Source organism: Silurus aristotelis, assembly GCF_946808225.1.
Source record: "Silurus aristotelis genome assembly, chromosome: 24".
Taxonomy (NCBI): Eukaryota; Metazoa; Chordata; class Actinopteri; order Siluriformes; family Siluridae; genus Silurus; species Silurus aristotelis.
Genome location: NC_139597.1, coordinates 14,894,825 through 14,914,999, shown reverse-complemented (window position 1 = coordinate 14,914,999; position 20,175 = coordinate 14,894,825). Strand labels below are relative to the sequence as shown.

The window sequence follows — 20,175 nt, the reverse complement described above, 5'->3', positions numbered from 1 at the left end:
CCAGTCACCGCACCTAAATACTATTAAACTGCTCTGGGATAAACTGGATCTCAAGATCAGAAAGAAATCTCCAACTAGTGAAAAACACCTTTGGCCAGTTTTATAAGAGGCACAGCAAAGTATTTCAGCTGATGTTTGGAGAAACAAACTGTCCAGATGCTAAGAGAGTGTAAAGCAGTTATTCATGCTAAGAGAGTATTTTTCAATGCAAATACAGTAAATCTTCATACCTTGACATTAGCTAGTTTTTTTGCATATAAAAAAAGGACAAACGTGTTTCTCTCAAAAACCATTAAGACCAGATGTTTCTATAGTTTTGACAGACTCTGTAAAGGGATTGAGGTATTTGGAGGCTGGGGTTAACTAAAAAGAAACATTTCCAGGCTTAAACTTATGGACAATTTGATTGATGACTAACCAATAAACTCCACCAAGCATACATGTTTAGTAAGCTTGTACATGACAGTAGATAAGAATTGAGTCTGTGAAGGAATAATTATGAAAACATGCACAGATCTGGTAAATGAATATAGGTATTTAACTGACTTACAAAAAAAAAACTTCAACGCAAAACATGGAGTTTACAAGTCTAGAGATTGTACACCAATGCACCTTAAATGTATGTAGCAAAGTGCACAGCTTGCCATTTCTTTTCTTTTGCAATCGTCATGCCATGTGAAGCCAAGCAGCCATACTCTTTTAACCTTAATTATTTCTCATTTATTGCTAGGCACTGAGAAGGAATGGATAAAAGCATTTTTTTCTTAATTTCACTCAGATTTTCACATGCCATATCCATAAAATCCAAAAAGCCCTTTATCATTTGAATAAAAAAACTTCGGATATGAAAAAAACCCAAGTAAATAGTATGATTACAAGATTTCCAGAACCTGATTTGAAAGCTGTTTGCTGTCAGTATCTAAAAATCTAGATCCTTGTTTCCCCAAAGCACTATATCCTTAAAGAGAGTGAATAAAGAGATTCTTGCATATAGACAAAACAGTAGGTTGTGCATCTTGTTATGGGATTAAATATCAAATATTTAAAAAAAAAATCCACAAGAAATACTCTACATGAATTCATTTTAGCTAAATTCTAGCGAGATATTACATTAATATAACCCCAATTCCAAAAAAAGTTGGGAGAAATGTAAATAAAAACAGGATGATTTGCAAATCTCATTAACCCCACATTTTATTCACAATAGAACATAGAAAAATAATAAATGTTTAAATTGAGAAAATGTAAAAAGACAAAAAATTCCAAGGTCATTTCAAATTAGATGGCTGCAACACATCTCAAAAAAGTTGAGACGGGGAAACAAATGGCTGAAAAAGCAAGTGTTATTAAAAAGAAACAGCTAAAGAAACATTTTGCAACTAATTATGTTAAATGGCAGAAGTTCAGTTACATGAATGGGTATAAATAGTGTATCTTATTGTGGTCGAGTGTCTCAGTAGTGTAGCTGGGCAAAGCTTCACCAATCTCATTTATAGCAGGGGTTGCCAACCACCAGACCTTGGAGTGGTACCAGGCTGTGAATCATTTGGTACAGAAAGAATAAAAACTTAAAAACATTCATTTTATTTTCATTTTATTGACTTTTATAGCCTTCGGCGTGTTTTGTTTTATCCACCTTTTCCAATTTCCCACAACTAGACATGAGCATTACCCCCCAATATGTGCACAATCACCATTTTGCCATTTCATCCACAAACACAGGTTAAATATCTATCATGCAAAGAAGAAGGCATGTGGGAACATGATCTAGAAACGGCGCCATCTTCTCTGGGTCAAAGCTCATTCAAAATCTGTTCTGTCGTCAGGTAAATTGAAATTGGAAAATCATGGATGAACAAAAATAACTGCATTTTGTTTTAGTTTACGGTTTAAATTTTTTTTCGCAACTTTACTGGAATTCGGGTTGAATAATATCTTGTGCTATAGCTAAAACATAAACCTGCTGTTAGAGAAAGTTCTGACCAGTGCTAAAACACTGTTCAACAACTTCTGACCAATTCTCAATGGAGAATTCAGGAGCAGTGTGACTGAACTCGGTCTGCATTATTATAAATTATTGATATTGATTATTGATTATGGACGTTCATTCGTTCTTGTTCTGTTTGAAAGTCCATTTATGTGGCATCAGAAAACTTGTGGTTGTGTGTGCAATTCTGCATGAATACCTCGAGTCCATGTTCCATATTTAGACACTTACATTACTTTTGCCTCTGTACACCACCAGAGAATTGGATTTTAAATGAAGGAAGCATGGTGCGAAGGGAAGGGGGTAACTCAGAGGTTAAGATGTTGTGATTTCAAATCCCACCACCACTAAGCTGCCACTGCTGGGCCCCCTTGAGCAAGGCCCTTAACCCTCAAATGCTCAACTGTTTGAATGAGATAACTGTAAGTTGCTGTAGATGAGGACATCTGCCAAATGCTGTAAATGTAAATGACATGTAGACTTTCCGAATTAGTGAACAAAATATATATTGCATTAAACATTCAGGAAAGCAACCTGAGGACTTCTAAAGTCAAAGAGATTAAATGTTCTTTTTCGCTAAACTTCTGGAAGTAAAGGTTGTAAGTCTACACTTCAATCACTTCTTGAAAAATTCATTATGGTGGAATGCAGAGGCAAAATTATATTATATTTTATATTTATTTCAAAAGTCTATATTGTTTCACTTTACAAATACTTCTGCACCTGACTGTATGTGCTGTGAACTTCGGAAAACTTTTTTTTTTCTGTCTGAAAAAAAAAAATCATTACTTCATAACAGGGGCGGATCTAGAAATGGGGTGGCATGAGAATTATGAGGGGTGGCAGCACTGAAGCAAGCATCCTTGCATGATTCTTGTGGATTCCAGGAATGATATACAGTAATCCCCCGCTTTACCACGGTTCGAATGTCATTTTGCATTTTGCCCACATAACTAATTTGTTTGGCTGATTTTCCCGGTCTCTCATGGAGAGCACTATAGACCAAAAAAGCTTATAGGGGAATTGTTTTTATGGAGTTTTATGTTAAAATAAAAAATATAATTATTAATTATAAAATGAAGTAAAATGTTAATACAGTAAAGTACTGTATACATAAAATAGCATTTGTGTGTATTCACTGAGGCACACATTTTTATATTGGTCTATAAAAATGTAATAAATAATGATGTGTGATTGACTTCACCTGAACCTGATATCTGGATTGAAATGACATAAATGAAACGAGATGGTAAGGTATACACAAACATGTAGCGAGTTTAAGTCTATGCCATGTATAATTTACTGAACATGATAAACAATACCGATTATATATAGATACAAAGCTGCAATGTATCAAGTACTGGTTTACTTAAGTCAAAAACACATAAATACACAGAAACCACTAGCTTTTTAAATCAGCATATGGACGCCGCCAAAATGCGTAGTTGTCACCTGACATCACTTGTCAAAAGTTCAGACAATTCTGAAGACGCGAGCTACTGAATAACAGTTAAGCTGTTAGTCATTAATACACACAAAGATATAAAAAATGAACTATAATCATATACTTGCATGTATGTTTATACAAATGCTTCAATTCATTAAAAGAGCCTAATTGAGTCATTTGTTTGTGAAACAGTGAGTATGCTGGTTGCGTTGAATGTGTTTGATTCACTTAAACAAAGCAGTTCATTAGAGTTGTGTTATTTTATTCTAAGCTTTAATAGTCAAGACGAGATTCTTTCCATTATTTATGTATATATATATATATAAATATATTTGTCATTAAATTAAAGCGTCACTGCTGTAAATCGGTTGAGGAAACTGATGAAATGTATATTTTATATATTGGGATACCAGTGCTGGGGTGGCGGATGGGGTGGCAAAGCTTTTTCTTAGGGTGTCTTTTTCCACCCGGTGTCACCCTGGGTCCGCCTCTGCCTCATAAACAGAACCAGTCCAATAAAGTACTGTTTCTGATCTGTATAAGTCTGTGTAAGTCACACACATTCTAGTATCATAAAAAGAAACAAAGACAGGAAACTCAGGTATCTACTGTAAATAATACAGTAATAAAAGAGCTCTATTTGCAAGAGTCAGCCTGAAACCATTCAGCTCTTCCTGATAAACACAGATTTGTCCAATAAAGATCTGAGAGTTTAGAAAAACAAGGCCCAGGACAGCAGCTACAAAAGCCTTGTTTGTTTTCCTGCATAGTTTAGAATGTATAATTCATATAGTTTTTTCATGCGAAAGGTTGCAGCATCCGTCTCTTTAGCCAGTTAGTTAAAATTTTCCTACTATTAGTGTGCGTATTAGCGTGTGTCCCTTTCGGACTGTGTGGTTTCTTTTGTACAGGATAATCAATGCATGTGCATGTCAGTAGTCATCTCCTCTGCTCACCACCTCCTTGCACGTGGGCCTGAGCAGAATGGTATGCTCATATTGAGCTGTGTAAGAGCCCTTGGCATCACAAAGCGGCGGGTAGGGGTCGATGATGCCCAGGTCACATAGGTTCTTCAGTGCCATCAGATACTTGCTCTCGCCAAGCCGGTCCAGCCAGCGGCGACAGAACGCCAGCGTGCCAAAGTTCTCGTTCACTACGTTCAACAAGTGTTTGGCTCTTGGTAGCCTGGGGTTAAAACAATTCATCAAATACAAGTCTATGGTGTAAGGAGAGCTAATTATTGAGCAAATAAAGTGTATATGAACAAGTCTTTGCAAATTTACTGCTAATGTTAGTTTAGAAAACGTGCCTTGGAACATCAACACAAAGGCTTTAAGACAAAAGGATTTGAGTTGTATATAGTGTGAACACAGATTATCTATAATTAATCCAATACCATAAAAAGGCGAAAAAGTTTAATGTGAAAGGTGCAGGTGACCTTGTCATCTTTTGAAATTTGCTAAGACTCGAGATGTGGATGAGTATTCGAATATCTGGTCAACTCAGAGGTGCTTTAGAGTTCAAATAGTGTTCAGCCATTAGCTTTGTGAGGAATATAAAACAGAAAAGCTGTGTATGGCTGAGTTTTTGATTCGGATTTGTAAGCTACCATTTATAAGTTAGAGGTGTGAATGAGAACTAAAAATATTAGAAACAAAGCTTTTTGTTTTTTTATATGCAGTGGTGGACAAAGTACAAAAAGCATGTACTTGAGTTAAAGTAGAGATACATTATGTAAAATTGACAAAAGTATTTGCCTTCAAATGTACCTGAGTATCCATAATACTATGATTTATTATGGATATAATGTTCCTTATATTTTTTCCTATTATCATTTCACTCAGTTGATGTGAAAAGACTCTGTTACTAATCACACCGATCTATTAATAGAATGATATTCAGGAATTAAACACTGATTGATTGTATAATAAAGGATCATGAGCCCAAAACCTTCTGTTCAACCACTTCAAAGAAATCGAGCAAATAAGGCCACCGGTGTTGTTGCGCATTCGAGTCTGGAGTTTCTTCCATTATTTATTCTTCTCAAAATGTTCTGCTTGCTGTTGAACTGATGCTGAACTGTATGTTGGTACTAAATAGATACCACCAAGCGGCAATTGATTGGTGGCCTGCTGCTTGCTGTTTTTACCAGTTACGTTTTTATCCGCTTATAAATAAAAAGAAACGACTGATTTCGCTAAATGTAGCTCAGTAAAACGATATTTGACTTTGAAATGTAGTTAAAGTAAAAATCTGCCCAAATAAAAATACTTCAGTAAAGTACAGATACACAACTACTTAAGTACAGTAAGGAATTTCATTTACTTTGTTACTTTTTTACTTTCCACCACTGCATATATGTGGGTTTGGGTGACACAAAAGACAGATAATATACTTCTGATATCACACAGTACAACTCCATTATACAGCTTAAAAGCAAAATGTGTCAAAAAAGAGGTGGATTTAAAAAGGATTTAAAAGCTTCTTAGCTCCAGAACTAGGAATATTTCAGTCAGCCTGTAGTTCCAAATATGCTCTTTTACGAACTGATCTGGAAATCATTCCAGTTCTAGTGCTCCATTTCTCTGAAATGCTTCGTTCATCTTAAAATTATTGCTTATTTGTCTAATACTTTTATTGTTTTAATTTAGACCACTTTTGTAGACAAATTAAGCAGTGGGTCTCAATCCCATTAGTACAAAACGCTGGATTTTCTACGACATCCCCCTCATCACACACATACACACTCCTACCTGATTGGGACGTGTCCTACGTCAAAGTTCTTCATGTAGTGTGAACAGTCCATGTCATCATGGACAACTCCCTTCCCTGTACTACCAAATGTCTCGATAGCATACACCTCGCCTTCCTACACACACACACACACACACACACACACACACACACGTCTTATATACACCAGGATAAAAACTGTTAAAGAAAACATATAAACCAAATTTTCCCTTCACTTGTACTAAGACACACAACCCTGTTACAGTATGAGAATGTGCACAAATCCAGCTCCATGAAGATATGGTTTGGTTGGAGTAGAAAATCTCTGGCTATAGACCCCAACCCTATTGAACACCTTAGGGATGAATTGAAACCCTGACTGCAGGTCAGGTGTTCATCAGAGTTTACTAACACCCTTTTGGCAGAATGAGCACAAATCACCACAAACACACTCCAAAATCTAGTGAATAGCAAATAGGGACTAAATATGGACTGGGACTTTAAAATAGTGCTTAAGAGGTGGTATCAAAAAGGTTCGAGACTAGTTTTGTAACATGCCTACAGATGGCAGCACAAAGCTTCACACACAGTCACAGGGAGCACTGCCTTCATAAGTCAGCGTGGCAAAAGTTTTTTCCCATTGTACATCTGGAGCTGTGCAACTGGTGCTAATCTGACCACATGCGATACCACATCTGTTATTCTGACCACGTGCGCACCTTGTCATCGAGCTCTCCTCACATGTGAGTTTCTCGCCTTAACCATGATCTCAGAAGTGGCACGCTGGAAGCGCTGTATTGCTGTGCAAGGGAACTATTTTGAAGGTGATCGTGTGTAAACGTAGATAAATAAAGTGCTTTCTTGTAAATAAAGCTAGTCTCTAAACTTTTTAATAGCACCTCGTACGCATCTTATGAACAGGTGTCCACAAACTTGTCCAAATAGTGTAAGAGAGGGTTAAATGCATATATTTATAATATATTTTATTTTATATCAATCACTTGTGTTTATCATTTATTCCCCTACATTTATTCCATTTATACACCTCTGTCTGACAAATGGGTAAACACCTATCCTGTCCTATATAATCAATATAAACTGGATTATAAAGAGCTGAGTGAACATACCTCCATTCTGGTGGCTTCACCACCCTTTACAATAGGAACTGTTTTGCCAGCATGAATCCGGTATTGACCAATTGAGTGGCCATTCAGGTTGCGGATTGGCTTTACTACAGAAAAAACAAAAACACACAGCGTTATAAAACACACAGACAGTATTTATTTATTTATATGATTTATTCTGTTCCAAGAGTCCAAAAACTAATGTAATTAATACTGTACCTTGATATGTTTTCCCATCTAATTCCACCTCGTATGACTCCATCACTTCCTGAATGGACTCTCCAACATCGCAGAGACGCACATCAATACCTGCACACTGAGACAATCAGTTTCACATGGTCAGTTAATGCTTGACACAAAACAGCATGGAACGCTAGAGAGGCATAACAAAATCCTAGCATGACATTCCCTTTTTTATTTTTTCAAGGTTACCCAGTAAGGACAGAAAGTTCAATTAAATTCTTGGTACTGAAAAACGAAAATATCCACAAGCAGGCTTTTTGTGAAGTGGTGCTCTACATCAAATTTCCCATGTATAGAATAGTTTATAGAAACATAGTTAGTTTTGCGAGTCCCTAGTTCAGGGGTGGCCAACCGGTCAGGGACCGAGAGCCACACTTTTTACTGTGTTTTCACAAAGAGCCACATCATACACATGGGCACACATGAACATCACCAATCCCTTCCTCTTACACACACACACACACACACACACACACACACACACACACACACACACACACACACACACACACACCTCTGCTCAGCCAGATTTATTGTAAATGTCACACACCAACATAATGACAGAAATTGACTCCTACAGTTCTAAGACCACAGGCCAGTCATTTTAAACAATGAACATTGTGTGCACTGTCACACACACACACACACACACACACACACACACAAACTCTGTTTAACCAAGTCCACAAAAAAATATATAATAATTTACAATAGCGTTTTTCTTTTAATATGCATGTTACTTAGTGGGACTTTTGGCATTCCTTACCTTGAACAATCCCCTTCAAATCTGCCTCGTATTCCCTTTTTGCTTCTCAAAGCAATTCTTTCACATGTGTGTCAGTCAGAACAGATCAATGCTTTGATTTCACGTGTTTCAGGGTAGAAAAGACAGACTTTGTTTGTGGGTTTGTTTGTTTTTTATATGCGTGTTCACTTCACTTGAGTTCAATACGGTATTTCCGTCAAATGCGCATGTGCGTGAGATGAATATACCGCGGGGGGGCAAATAATTTTAACAAGGGGCCACATGAGAAACCTGAATTGTGTCAGAGGGCCACACCAACGATAATATTTTAGGGATGCACCGAAATAAAAATTCAATTCAAAAGGCAATGAAATCCATAATTTTTTGTGTTATGCCTTTTGCCTTGGCACCATCACTGTAAAACTTTCCTGACTTTTCAAAAACGTCCTCTACAGACGGAGTGCGCATGCTCAGATTGACTACTTTTCTGCGCCGCGTTCTTCTCATATTTAGAAGGCAATCGGGATGTTTGGATTTCAGGTGATAAATTAAACCCGACTTGGAGAAACTCTTTGCAGTTACACCCCCTCTTGAAATTTCAGCATTGCATGTTTTGCAAATCGCTCTCCGCAGACATGTTGCTCTTATCCAGATAACCGTTTGCTGCTGCGCTTTTTTATTGCTTCATTACAATTGTGTTTCGTCCGATATACCGCAAAGTTTCCCAGTAAGGGCAAGCTCATTTAAGTCTTAAAATACCGTATTGAACTCAAGCTAAGCGAACACGCACATTAAAAAATACAAACAAACACAAACTTCGATATGACCGTAAGAGCCGCATGAAACCAGCCAAAGAGCCGCATGCAGCTCGCGAGCCGCGGGTTGGTCACCCCTGCCCTAGTTGCACCCTGTTCATAATGTAAAGTGTCTTTAAACATTTATATAACAATAAGTATAAACAACAATCCTTATTTCTCTCTCCCTGTCACCTCTCATTTCATCTTCTTCTTCTCTCTCTCTCTCTGTTAAATTAAACATGTTCCTGAGGTACCAATGACCAGTGTTCCTGTCATTTTCTTTTTTTTTTCGGATCTACCTGATTCATTCCGACACCCTACCTTTGAATGGAGTTCTCTTTAATTAAAGTCCCCTATGTCATCAGCCTAAAGATTCATGAAGTTACTGAGCAACTCAAGAACTTTGAAGAATGGATTTGGACTGTAATTAATTTTAACAGTGTATTTCAATAGCTTGGATTGCAGTTTGCATGAAAAGTTCGGCATCACTAAACAGAAAACCCAACAATGATGGAACTGTAATGAATGAACATTGGGTGCCACCCAGATGAGGATAGGATCCCTCCCAGGTTTCTTCCTTATGCCATCTCAGAGAGTTTTTTTCCTTGCCACAGTTGCCAGGCTCACTCATTAAGAATACAATTTACAATTATCCAAAACAAACTTATATTCACTAAATTTAATTATATTATACATTATTTTATACAACATTATAACCTATTTATCTCTGTAAAGCTGCTTTGGGACAATGTCCATTGTTAAAAGTGGTCTACAAGTTGAATTATAATTGAGTTGAATTATAAGTATTTCCCTCCCATTACAACCAGTTGCTTGTGCAAAATTATCTTGAAATGCATAATAATGTACAAATATAATACTTATAATTGATTTATATTTGGTTATTGGTTGATTGCAATCTTAAAGAAAGAACTACTCAGTTCCAGTGACCACTGTTCCTGCCCCTCTTCCCTCCTCGGATCTTCCCACTTCGTCCAGGCCTGCCTCTGGATAGTGTTCTCTTCGATTGGAGGCCACTCTGTGCAGCTGGGGACGGTTTCTCATCAACGCCTTGGGTGGTTCCATGAAATTAGCGATTAAGAACGTGCGCTTTGAGGATTTGGATTTGGACTGTAGTTAATGTCAACAGTTTACATTGACTCAGGGCTAAAGTTTGCTTCTGATCACCATCACTGCACACGTCAACATTGTTTATCTGTAATAAATGGACATTCAGTGCCACCCAGATGAGGATGAGGTTCCCTCTTGAGTCTGGTTCCTCTCAAGGTTTCTTCCGTATGCCATCTCGGGGAGTTTTTCCTTGCCAAAGTCGCCACCGGCTCACTCATCAGGGACAAACTTACTTATAAAAAAAACATCTTATTCATTCTTATCACCACATTATCTGTGTAAAGCTGCTTTGAGATATTGTTCATTGTTAAAAGCGCTATACAAATAAAAAGACTTTGAATTTAATTGAAATACTACATTCATTAAGAAATACTGACTTACACAGGTACACTGGTCTGTGCTAATTTTACTGTTTGTAAGCTGTAAAATCCACTGTCCACCCAAAAGAAACCATTTATTCCTGAGATACAACAGTTTCGGAGCAATGCTCTGACAGGAAAAGAAAAGGAATGTGAAATACAGAGGTTAAGACCAATGCATGCACGTCGACTCATTACCACACCTTGATTCCCGTGTTGGTAGCATCTTTTACAGCCTCAAGCAGGGGATCATACTTTGGATTAAAAATGACAGTAAAGGCACAATCAATAATCCTCCCTGAAAACACACAAGCATTACAATTAACATCCAAATTACAGTGTGTTAATAAACAAAGAATTGTGAAGACGTTGCTTTCAGTTCTAATGCGTGTACCGTTGATGTGTGTGCCAAAGTCGATCTTGCACACATCGTCGTACTTCAGCACGGTGCCGTCTCCGGCGTTGGGTGTGTAATGAGCAGCGCAGTTGTTGAGAGAGCAGCCGGTGGGAAAAGCCAAGCCTGCTTGCAGTCCATTCTCCTTAATCAGCCTCCTACTGCACTCCTCCAGTCGCTCACTGAGAGCGAGAGACAGAGAGATGATGAGAAGTAAATGAATTGTATTCTCAAATGTGACTAGTCAGAAGGTTTTAATTAAGGCACAAGAGGCGAACGCTCTACAAGATCTATAACTAATAAACAAAGGAACAAAGCAATTACATTTTATATGTACGTATAGCCCTTTTAACAGAGGGCATTGTCCCAAAAGCAGCTTTAATAAATAAAATAGATTGTAAATATACATTTAAGTGTCTAAAATTAGTCCCTATTAGAGATGTGCATCTACTAATAATTATATATAAATAAGTCATTTTTTACTGATGCAAATATGTTAAAAATGATGCATCATGATACAAATGCCAACTTGCATCCGATGCACACTTTTTAAAAAGTTTAAGCCGATACACCGAAGCGAATCTAAGAATACTACCATCCTTCTTTCCTTCTTCCTAATGAGCAAGTTAGTGGTGACAGTGGCAAGAAAACTCCCCGAGATGGTATGAGGAAGAAATCTTTAGAGGAACCAGACTCAAAAGGGAACCCATGATCATCTGGGTGACAGTGAACGTTCATTCATTACAGTTTTATCATTGGTGAGGTTCTCAACTGTTCACTGATGGGCCCTTGAGTGTAAAAACTGTTAATGACAATTGAAGCCCTGAGCCATTGTAGCAGTTCATATCAATTACAGTCTTAGTCTATCTTCGTGGTTGTTGTGTTCGTAGTTACGTTGTTGGAAAATGAGTTTTAACAAAGAAATGCGTATAATATCGTGATTTCTTTAAAGTATTGTATGAGATACTGTTAATTATACTGCATAATATATAACCAGATTCTGTAAAGAGATCAATGCTGTTACAATGTCTGATGCGGTCGAGAGGTCACAATAATAACCAATCGAGAGGTCACAATAATAACCAGTGAGTATTTTAGCACAAAAGTTATCACGTGGCAATTATATCACATATCGTCTTGTGCATTCATATAACATCATCTGATGCTGCAGATATCATAAGCTCACTGTGAAAGAAATGAAGGATTGTGATTGGTCCTCACCAGATGTCGATCATGGTCAGGCCCGGTTTAATCCAGCTCTTCACGTACAGCCGTACCTGCCGATGCGCCTCTGCGGCCAGCCGAAAATCGTTCCACATGTCCTCCCTGGCTTCGTCCAGGATGCGCTTCTCCTCGCTGCTCATCCGCCACACATCACTAGGCCTGGACACCCATTCCCACATGTATACATGAACACTGGTGTGTACATTTCTCAGTGTTATGAAAATGCAGAAAATGGTTTGAAGCAAAAAGCTCTTGGAGGTCAGAAGGCCACAATCAATACAGAACAGTGTTTTCATCAGCACTCAAGCAGGAAAATAGGGGGCAAGACTCCTTAAATAGTACAGGAGTATGCAAGTGACCTTTGTGTCGGGTACCTCAGCGATATAATACAAGATAATATTACGCATCGCACAGGGTAATCTGAGGTAGCGCAAATTTCAGGTAGGACAAGGTGATCAGAGGAGAGAGGGAGAGAGAAGAGAACAGAAACATCAGGAGAAGAAGGGAACGATAAACTGAGTAGCATCTTACCCATCCTGAGAGGAAGCATATTCCAACTCCTCTCCGACAGGAAACAGTCCATTTGGGTAAAGCTCACATATCGGCACGGTAGGAGGATCAGTCTGTGTTTTGGCTGTAGAAAAGAGAGTTACCTATGTTAGATGGGATGTAGGTAGATGGATGCAAAAGGTCATATTTTGTGTGAGCATCATTGTTATCCAGCACTGCTTTAATCCTCCTGGGTATGGAATTCACCAGAACTGCACAGGTTGTTGCTGAGATTAACTTCCACATAATGAGGTGCTGGATGTTAGACACATAGCACTTTTACTTTTAATTCAACTTTTTTTAATTTGTATAGCACGTTTAAATGGACATTGTCTCAAAGCAGCTTCACACAAATAATTTGGTGAGAAAGAATCGATGAGATTCTTAAGATTGTATATTCAGTAAGATTGTTTATATACAGTAAGTGCAAGTACATCCCCGATGAGCGAGCCGGTGGCGACTGTGGCAAGGAAAAACTCCCTAAGATGGCATAAGAAAGAAACCTTGAGAAGAACCAGACTCAAGAGGGAACCCATCCTCATCTGGGTGGCAACGAATGTCCATTTATTACAGCTAAACAATGTTGAGGTGTGTAGTGATGGTAATCAAATGCACTGTAGTCCTTAGTCAGTGAAGCAGACCACAGTTTGTGGGCTTTCTTGTGAGCCAGCTACAGAAGAGGTTACTTGGGGCGACATCTATTAGGGGTGTACCGCTACACGTATTCGTACCGAAAGTTTTCGGTACAGGGCTTTCGGTTCGGTACTAAATGCAATTTCTTTGGCGTTACGAATTTTGTAGCCGTTTTCATGCATGTGCAAAACAATTATTTTTTCCGGTAGTGAGTAGCTACAGCGATACTTTAAGTTCTTTTACTGTTATTTTACTGCTCTAGGAAAAAAATTTTTATACCCCTTGTAATTTTGTTGTACATGTTTTTAAGTTTAATAATAATAATAATTATTCTTTTTTAAATGTGCTCAAAGTGCAAGGTGGAGACTAAACAAACGCGCAGTCCGCCACTTAATACATTCCTGAGGGAACTCAGATTTAATATTTCCGCACATATAAAAGATTGTATTCGGTAAACATGTTTACAAGACCGACAGCCTTATATCGAAACATTTCGGTACAAATACGTGTACTATTACACCCTTAATGTATACATATATATTCAATAATGTAACTCTAATGTAGATCTAAACGCTTTGTTTCTATACTGTAAGTTTTAAAGCTGTGAACTCTAATACAACACGTTAACCGATAAAACGCTTTACTGCCTTTTCCCTCTAAAACTCCTATTTTATTGTGATTGTTAAGAATTAAATAAATTGTACGATATTGTGTTGATCTGAGAAAAATTTACTAATCTAAAATCTAATGCCTGCCCTCCTGTCGTTATTGTGCGTGTAACTGCACTCATGCTGAAGCAAATGCATGAAAAACAGATTCCTAAGTGTCCAACTTTAATTTAATATCATTTTAATGTAATTTACTTAAGACTAAGAAATGTACCCGTTCTTATACAGCACTAGTGTCAGGATTAAGGCCCTGAATTACATTTCATATTATCTACTGAACCTTTACATGACTTGAATGTCACATGTCACTCTTTACTCACACCTCAACCACATAGTCCTGCAATTAGCATTTGTATATAAGTCTCAACATTCATGGCACTCTTTGTCTCACATTTGTCTTCCATAGTTGATGCTGTTCGTCTCAGTTAAGGTTTTTCATATTCATGTTTTGTTTATCCTTGGAGTTTTGATTTTATATGTATTAGCTTTTTTATGTTTGCACAAAAAATAAAAAGCAATATCTGTTATTTAATATCTACGTGACTAGTAAAAATACCCTCAGATTTCCTAACATATGGGTATGAATATATGACCATATGACCAAATGATTATCACTAGATGACCAGAGTGACCCTTGTGATACCGCACTTATGCATATGACTAATCGCTTGGCTGGGTTCCTGGGATCCAAAAAAAAAAATCTATCAATGGAATAAATGTAGATGTATTCAATAATAAGAGTCCATATTGATGAGTGAGTTGTGACTGCATAGTGTAAGAGGGCAGCAGAGCGAAATTTACACTGCAGGATTTTCCCAGTAGTACAGAATGCTTGGCCCTGTGCCACTTCACTTTACTGCTCTGCCAGGCATGAACTCATCCACTGGGCCAGGAATAAGAGCAAAACCTTACTGTAGTAAGGACACCCGAGAAGGACAGAAGGGGGAACTTACGGCCACACTTTTTCTTCGTCTTCTTCTTCTTTTTTTTCCCAGCAGAATTGTCTCCATCGTCACCATCTGTAAAATATTTGATCACAATCAATACCCTAAATAATGAATGTTCTGAGCTACTGTTCTCTTCAGAATCCAGGATTAAATTAGGCAAGTTTTGTTGCAAGACGGATTTGTGTGGACTCGAGTATAAATGTGTTTGTGTGCTACACCTTCTTCCCCGTTCTCGTCTCGCTCTCTTTCCTCCAAGCTCTGCTGCTCCAGTGACTTCCTCGTGTCCTCGACAACGCCGTCCTCCCCCAGTTCAGCTTGTCCTGCTGCAAAGTCACACACGCACGTGAATGAGCCCAAAAGCGAAGTGCTAATGGCATATATTCAAATCCAAATCTATTTCCTTAACCGGAGCTATTTCCTTATCAACTATTACCCATGGGATATCAAAGCAATGACTGAGTGGCCTAAATGGGAGTCACAGAATGCATGGATGAGATGGAGGTCTTAGCAGAAAAACACAGGGAGGAGGTCTTGGCAGAAAGCATGCAATCTTCGTAGGTATAACCTTGAGAACATGATAATTCTTATGCGCAATCCTCGTTATACTCGTTCCACATATACAGCACAAACTCGTTCATGAGTTGGAGTCAAATATGCGGCAAACTATTTGCGAAACATGTACGAATAAATCCAAACCTGCTTCGTGATGCCACATGACGAGAAACTGCAAATTCGCAGCTGCAACAAAATGTTGGCTGGAAAGAGCTACAGAACAGCCTTATTGCAGCGCTGCCTAAATCCTAAGACTTATAGAGCACTAAATACTCTTTAGAAGTCATTATTTAATTTATTCCTTTATTTATTTAAGAATATACACTCAATGGGCAATAATACACCTGTACACCACATCCATACAATTACCGAATCAGCCAATCACATGAGAGTACAAAGCGTAATGCAGAAGCAGGTCTTCAGAAAACGTTCACATCAAACACAAAAATGAAGGAAAATGTTGATCTTGACTGTAATAGTGTTGGTGGGGCCAGAGAGGCTGATTTGAATATTTCTACAAATTCCTGAGATTTGCAGTCTCTAGAGTTAATAGTAATGAAGACAGAAAAAGCATCGAGACAACGCAGAAAAACTTGTTGATGAAAAGGTCACATGAGAACGCCGACGTCGACAGTAAGGTTATGGTAACTCAGATACACACTCCTTACTGACGTGGTGTGCAAGAAAGCATCTCAAAACACTCAGCATGCTGAATCTTGAGGTTGGATGTGCTACAACTGCAAAAGACCGCATCAGGTTCCACTCGTGTCAGCCAAAAACAGGAATCTGAGGACATGGTGCATGTGGGGACAGACTCAACCAAACTGGACAGCTGGAGATCAGTGATGTCCTTTTTAACCTTTTTGAAGTGTATATTAAGAAGTTGAGGCTTCAATTAACTCAATTCCTATACATTATATTTTTAATTATGACAAATTAATATGAATTATGAATTGCAAACGGATGTATAGATAAATAAATATCAATATGCTTTGAGCTATGCATGATGAAATTAGGCAGAAATGTTCAAGTGAAATCAGCTGCAACACACATCTGGTTTAAAAAAAAGCTACAACTGAGTTTTATTGTCACACTGGCTAAATCCCAACTGCTCGCTCCCTATCGGATTTATAGAGTATACACTATGGAGAGTATAGAAGTCTATTAAAAGGGTAAATACAAAAGGTTAAATTATATATATATATATATATATATATATATATATATATATATATAATATATTATTTAGCCTATTGTGTTTTTTTGGGGTGTGTGTGTGTGTGTGTGTGTGTGTGTGTGTGTGTATATATATTCATTCATTCCTTTTCCCCCGCTTATCCGTAATTCGGGTCGCGGGGGCAGCAGTCTATATATATATATATATATATATATATATATATATATATATATATATATATATAAATACACACACACACACACACACCCCAAAAAACCTTTTTTTATTATCATTATTGTTTCAACTGTAAATCATCCTCCCACACACTTTAAACACACACAAAAAACATAAGCAACAATATAGCGAGATGGATTTTGTGTAAATTCGTAAAAATCCAGTACACAGTATCATATTTATAGAACAGTTATACAGTATACAGTTCTGTAGTAGCTCTGCCTATGCGCAGTTTCTCTGCTTGTTTATAGGTTGAATTGTCCTATGACATCAAAAAAGAGGCCACGATACCACAATCTTTACTTTCTGTACTGTTCACATTCAACTCTCTTTTATAATGAGTACTTATATTTTTACTAATAAATTTCATTAGAGAGACCGGGAAAATCAGCCAAACAAATGAGTTATGTAGCATCTTCCAATCACTACTAAACATACACATGGCATTCCAACTCTCCATACTCTGTTCATAAAAAGTAAATAAAGCAGTTATTGCACGCTTTCAGACACTACAGTCTGTGTTGTGCAATTCAGTTACAGCGCTACAGTTTCCGCCATGTTTCTGACTATATAAAGAAAAAGAAGCTGCACACTAAAACACTGTACTGTATATCTGCATCCAGATGACATCTGGAGAACAAATCTATGTGCTTTTAGTTTCCAAGTTTCGTATCTTGAGTTCGTAAGTTTCGTTTTCAGCTCTGGCATGTAAGCTGTAGGTGACAGGCTTATCATCATCATCATCATCATCATCATCGTCATCATTATCGTCATCATCATCATTATCGTCATCATCATCATTATCGTCATCATCACTGCTGAAACCAAATTTGACCAACAAACAACACGAGATGAGACTAACATGCATCCCAGGCTTACTTACCTACAGTATGGCTCTCAGACATTCTTACAGTCCTAAAGTTCCATTAGGGCTCGTTTTGGTAAACAAACAACACAATAACCTTATTTGTAAGATATATATAATAAAACTATCAAAAATAATAATCTTTTACAGATGCACTTGCAGCCACCTAATATTTAACCTGATCAAATGCTTTTTCTCTCTCTCTCTCTCTCTCTCTCTCTCTCTCTCTCTCTCTCTCTCTCACTCTCTCTCTCTCTATCTCTCTCTCTCTCTCTCTCTCTCTCTCTCTATCTCTCTCTCTCTCTCTTTTTTTCTTTTTGACCATAATTTATGATTAAGAAACTAATAATTTCCAAGATAAACTACAGTTCTAGCCTGGTTACCTGAACAGCCTGAGTACTGCACCAGAGGGGTGGGCCAAGAGCCCAAAACAAAGGCAATCGGACCATTATCCACAGTGCATAAGTGGTTCAGAAAAGTATTATAACACACAGTGCATAAGGGGTTCAGAAGAGTAATATAACACATGGTGCATTACATTGAATGCAGAAATCTGTTATAACACAGAGTACTACACGGGGTGCAGAAGAGTGTTACAAAATACAGTGCATAAAGGGTGCAGAACAGTGTTATAACACAGTGCACTTCATGGGGTCCAGAAACCTGTTATAACACACAGTGCACTATATGGGATGCAGCAAAGTGTTATAACACACAGTGTACAAGAGGTGAAAAAGAAGGTTATAACACAGTATACAAAGGTGTGCAGAAAAGTGTTCTTACAGTGCATAAGGGGTGGAGAAGAGTGGTATAATAAACAGTACATAAGGGGTGCTGTAATATGTTATAACAGTGCATGAAGGGTGCAAGAGAGTGTTAAAAAACATGGTGCTGTACATGGAGTGCAGAAGTCTGTTAAACGCAGTGTACTACATGGGGGGCAGAAGAGTGATATAATACACAATGCATAAGGGGTGCAGAAGAGTGTAATGCAATGCACTACATGGGGTGCAGAAGAGTGTTATAACAGTGCCTAAATGGTGCAGAAGAGTGTTATAATACACAATGCATAAGGGGTGCAGAAGAGTGTAATGCAATGAACTACATGGGGTGCAGAAGAGTGTTATAACAGTGGATAAGGGGTTCAGAAGAGTGTTATAACACAGTGCATAAAGGGTGCAGTAGAGTGTTATAACATACAGTGCATAAGGGATTCAGAAGAGTGTTATAACACACAGTGCATAAGGGATTCAGAAGAGTGTTATAACACACAGTGCATAAGGGGTACAGAAGAGTGTTATAACACACAGTGCATAAAGGATTCAGAAGAGTGTTATAACACAGTGCATAAACGTGCAATAGAGTGTTATAACACAGTGCATAAGGAATTCAGTAGAGTGTTATAACACACAGTGCATAAGGGATTCAGAAGAGTGTTATAACACACAGTGCATAAGGGATTCAGAAGAGTGTTATAACACAAAGTGCATAAGGGGTACAGAAGAGTGTTATAACACACAGTGCAATTTTATAAGGAGTACAGAGAGACATAAAGGGTTGAGTCAGGTGAGTCTCTACCTCATTGCCTCTGTTTCCTGCCTCTTCTTCCTCCCTGCCCTCCAGACTTACCCCAAACCGCAGCTTTGCTCTTCCTCCTCTTTTTCTTCTTCTTTTTCTTTGCAGGATCGCACTCCGCGTGCTCTGCCGCGTCCCCGTTCACGTGCAGGTTATCCACCGGTAACAGCAGCTCCATTCCTGAGTGCTGCATGATGGAGAGAGAGAGCGAGAGAGAGCGAGCGAGAGAGAGAGAGAGAGAGAGAGAGAGAGAGAGAGAGAGAGAGAGAGAGAGAGAGAGAGAGAGAGAGAGGAAAGGCAGAGAGGGGGAGATCAAGTGAGCTCTGAAACCAGAGCCTGTCCTAAAACGAAATATGGGGTATACCACACATGGGCGGGGCTACACCCAAGTGGGCGTGTCTTTGGAAATATGGGTTGAGAAGACAACTGCAAGCTGAGGATGAGAGCTTCTCTGATTCAAGGTAATTAAATCATTTTGATTTGGCAGTGTACAGCACATATCCAAATATAGATGTGCAGTGTATAACTAAAATTACACAACTGATCCACATCCTTGTGTGGTTCCTTTCACAATGTTAGAAGCACACAGTAGTAATGTATGTCTGTTTGCATGCTGAAATCTATAGATGGAATGGGATGTTTAACAACACACACAAGAACGCTCAAGTACACTAGAAAAAGATAGATAGATAGATAGATAGATAGATAGATAGATAGATAGATAGATAGATAGATAGATAGATAGATAGATAGATAGATAGATAGATAGATAGATAGATAGATAGATAGATAGA

General features: G+C 38.1%; 1 protein-coding gene across 1 annotated transcript; it reads right to left on the bottom strand.

Moving 5' to 3' along the window:
• Positions 1 to 4,089: 4,089 nt before the first annotated feature.
• Positions 4,090 to 19,687, bottom strand: metap2a (methionyl aminopeptidase 2a). The gene is made up of 11 exons (XM_083528085.1): positions 19,436 to 19,687; positions 15,197 to 15,301; positions 14,985 to 15,050; positions 12,713 to 12,815; positions 12,179 to 12,340; positions 10,958 to 11,139; positions 10,767 to 10,861; positions 7,511 to 7,607; positions 7,295 to 7,398; positions 6,188 to 6,303; positions 4,090 to 4,619 (listed from the first exon to the last, which is right to left on the bottom strand). Exons 1-11 carry the CDS (start codon positions 19,572 to 19,574, stop codon positions 4,367 to 4,369), a joined length of 1,422 nt encoding a protein of 473 aa, XP_083384211.1. The 5' UTR covers positions 19,575 to 19,687; the 3' UTR covers positions 4,090 to 4,366.
• Positions 19,688 to 20,175: the final 488 nt, after the last annotated feature.

Bases quoted from the DNA above. Each gene is read 5' to 3' on its own strand.
- metap2a (XM_083528085.1), bottom strand. From the start codon at position 19,574: ATGCAGCACTCAGGAATGGAGCTGCTGTTACCGGTGGATAACCTGCAC. The intron at 15,051-15,196 runs GTGTAGCACACA...AATATTTTACAG, and splicing joins AGACGAGAACGGGGAAGAAG to ATGGTGACGATGGAGACAAT. The intron at 7,399-7,510 runs GTACAGTATTAA...TTTTTTCTGTAG, and splicing joins AGATGGGAAAACATATCAAG to TAAAGCCAATCCGCAACCTG.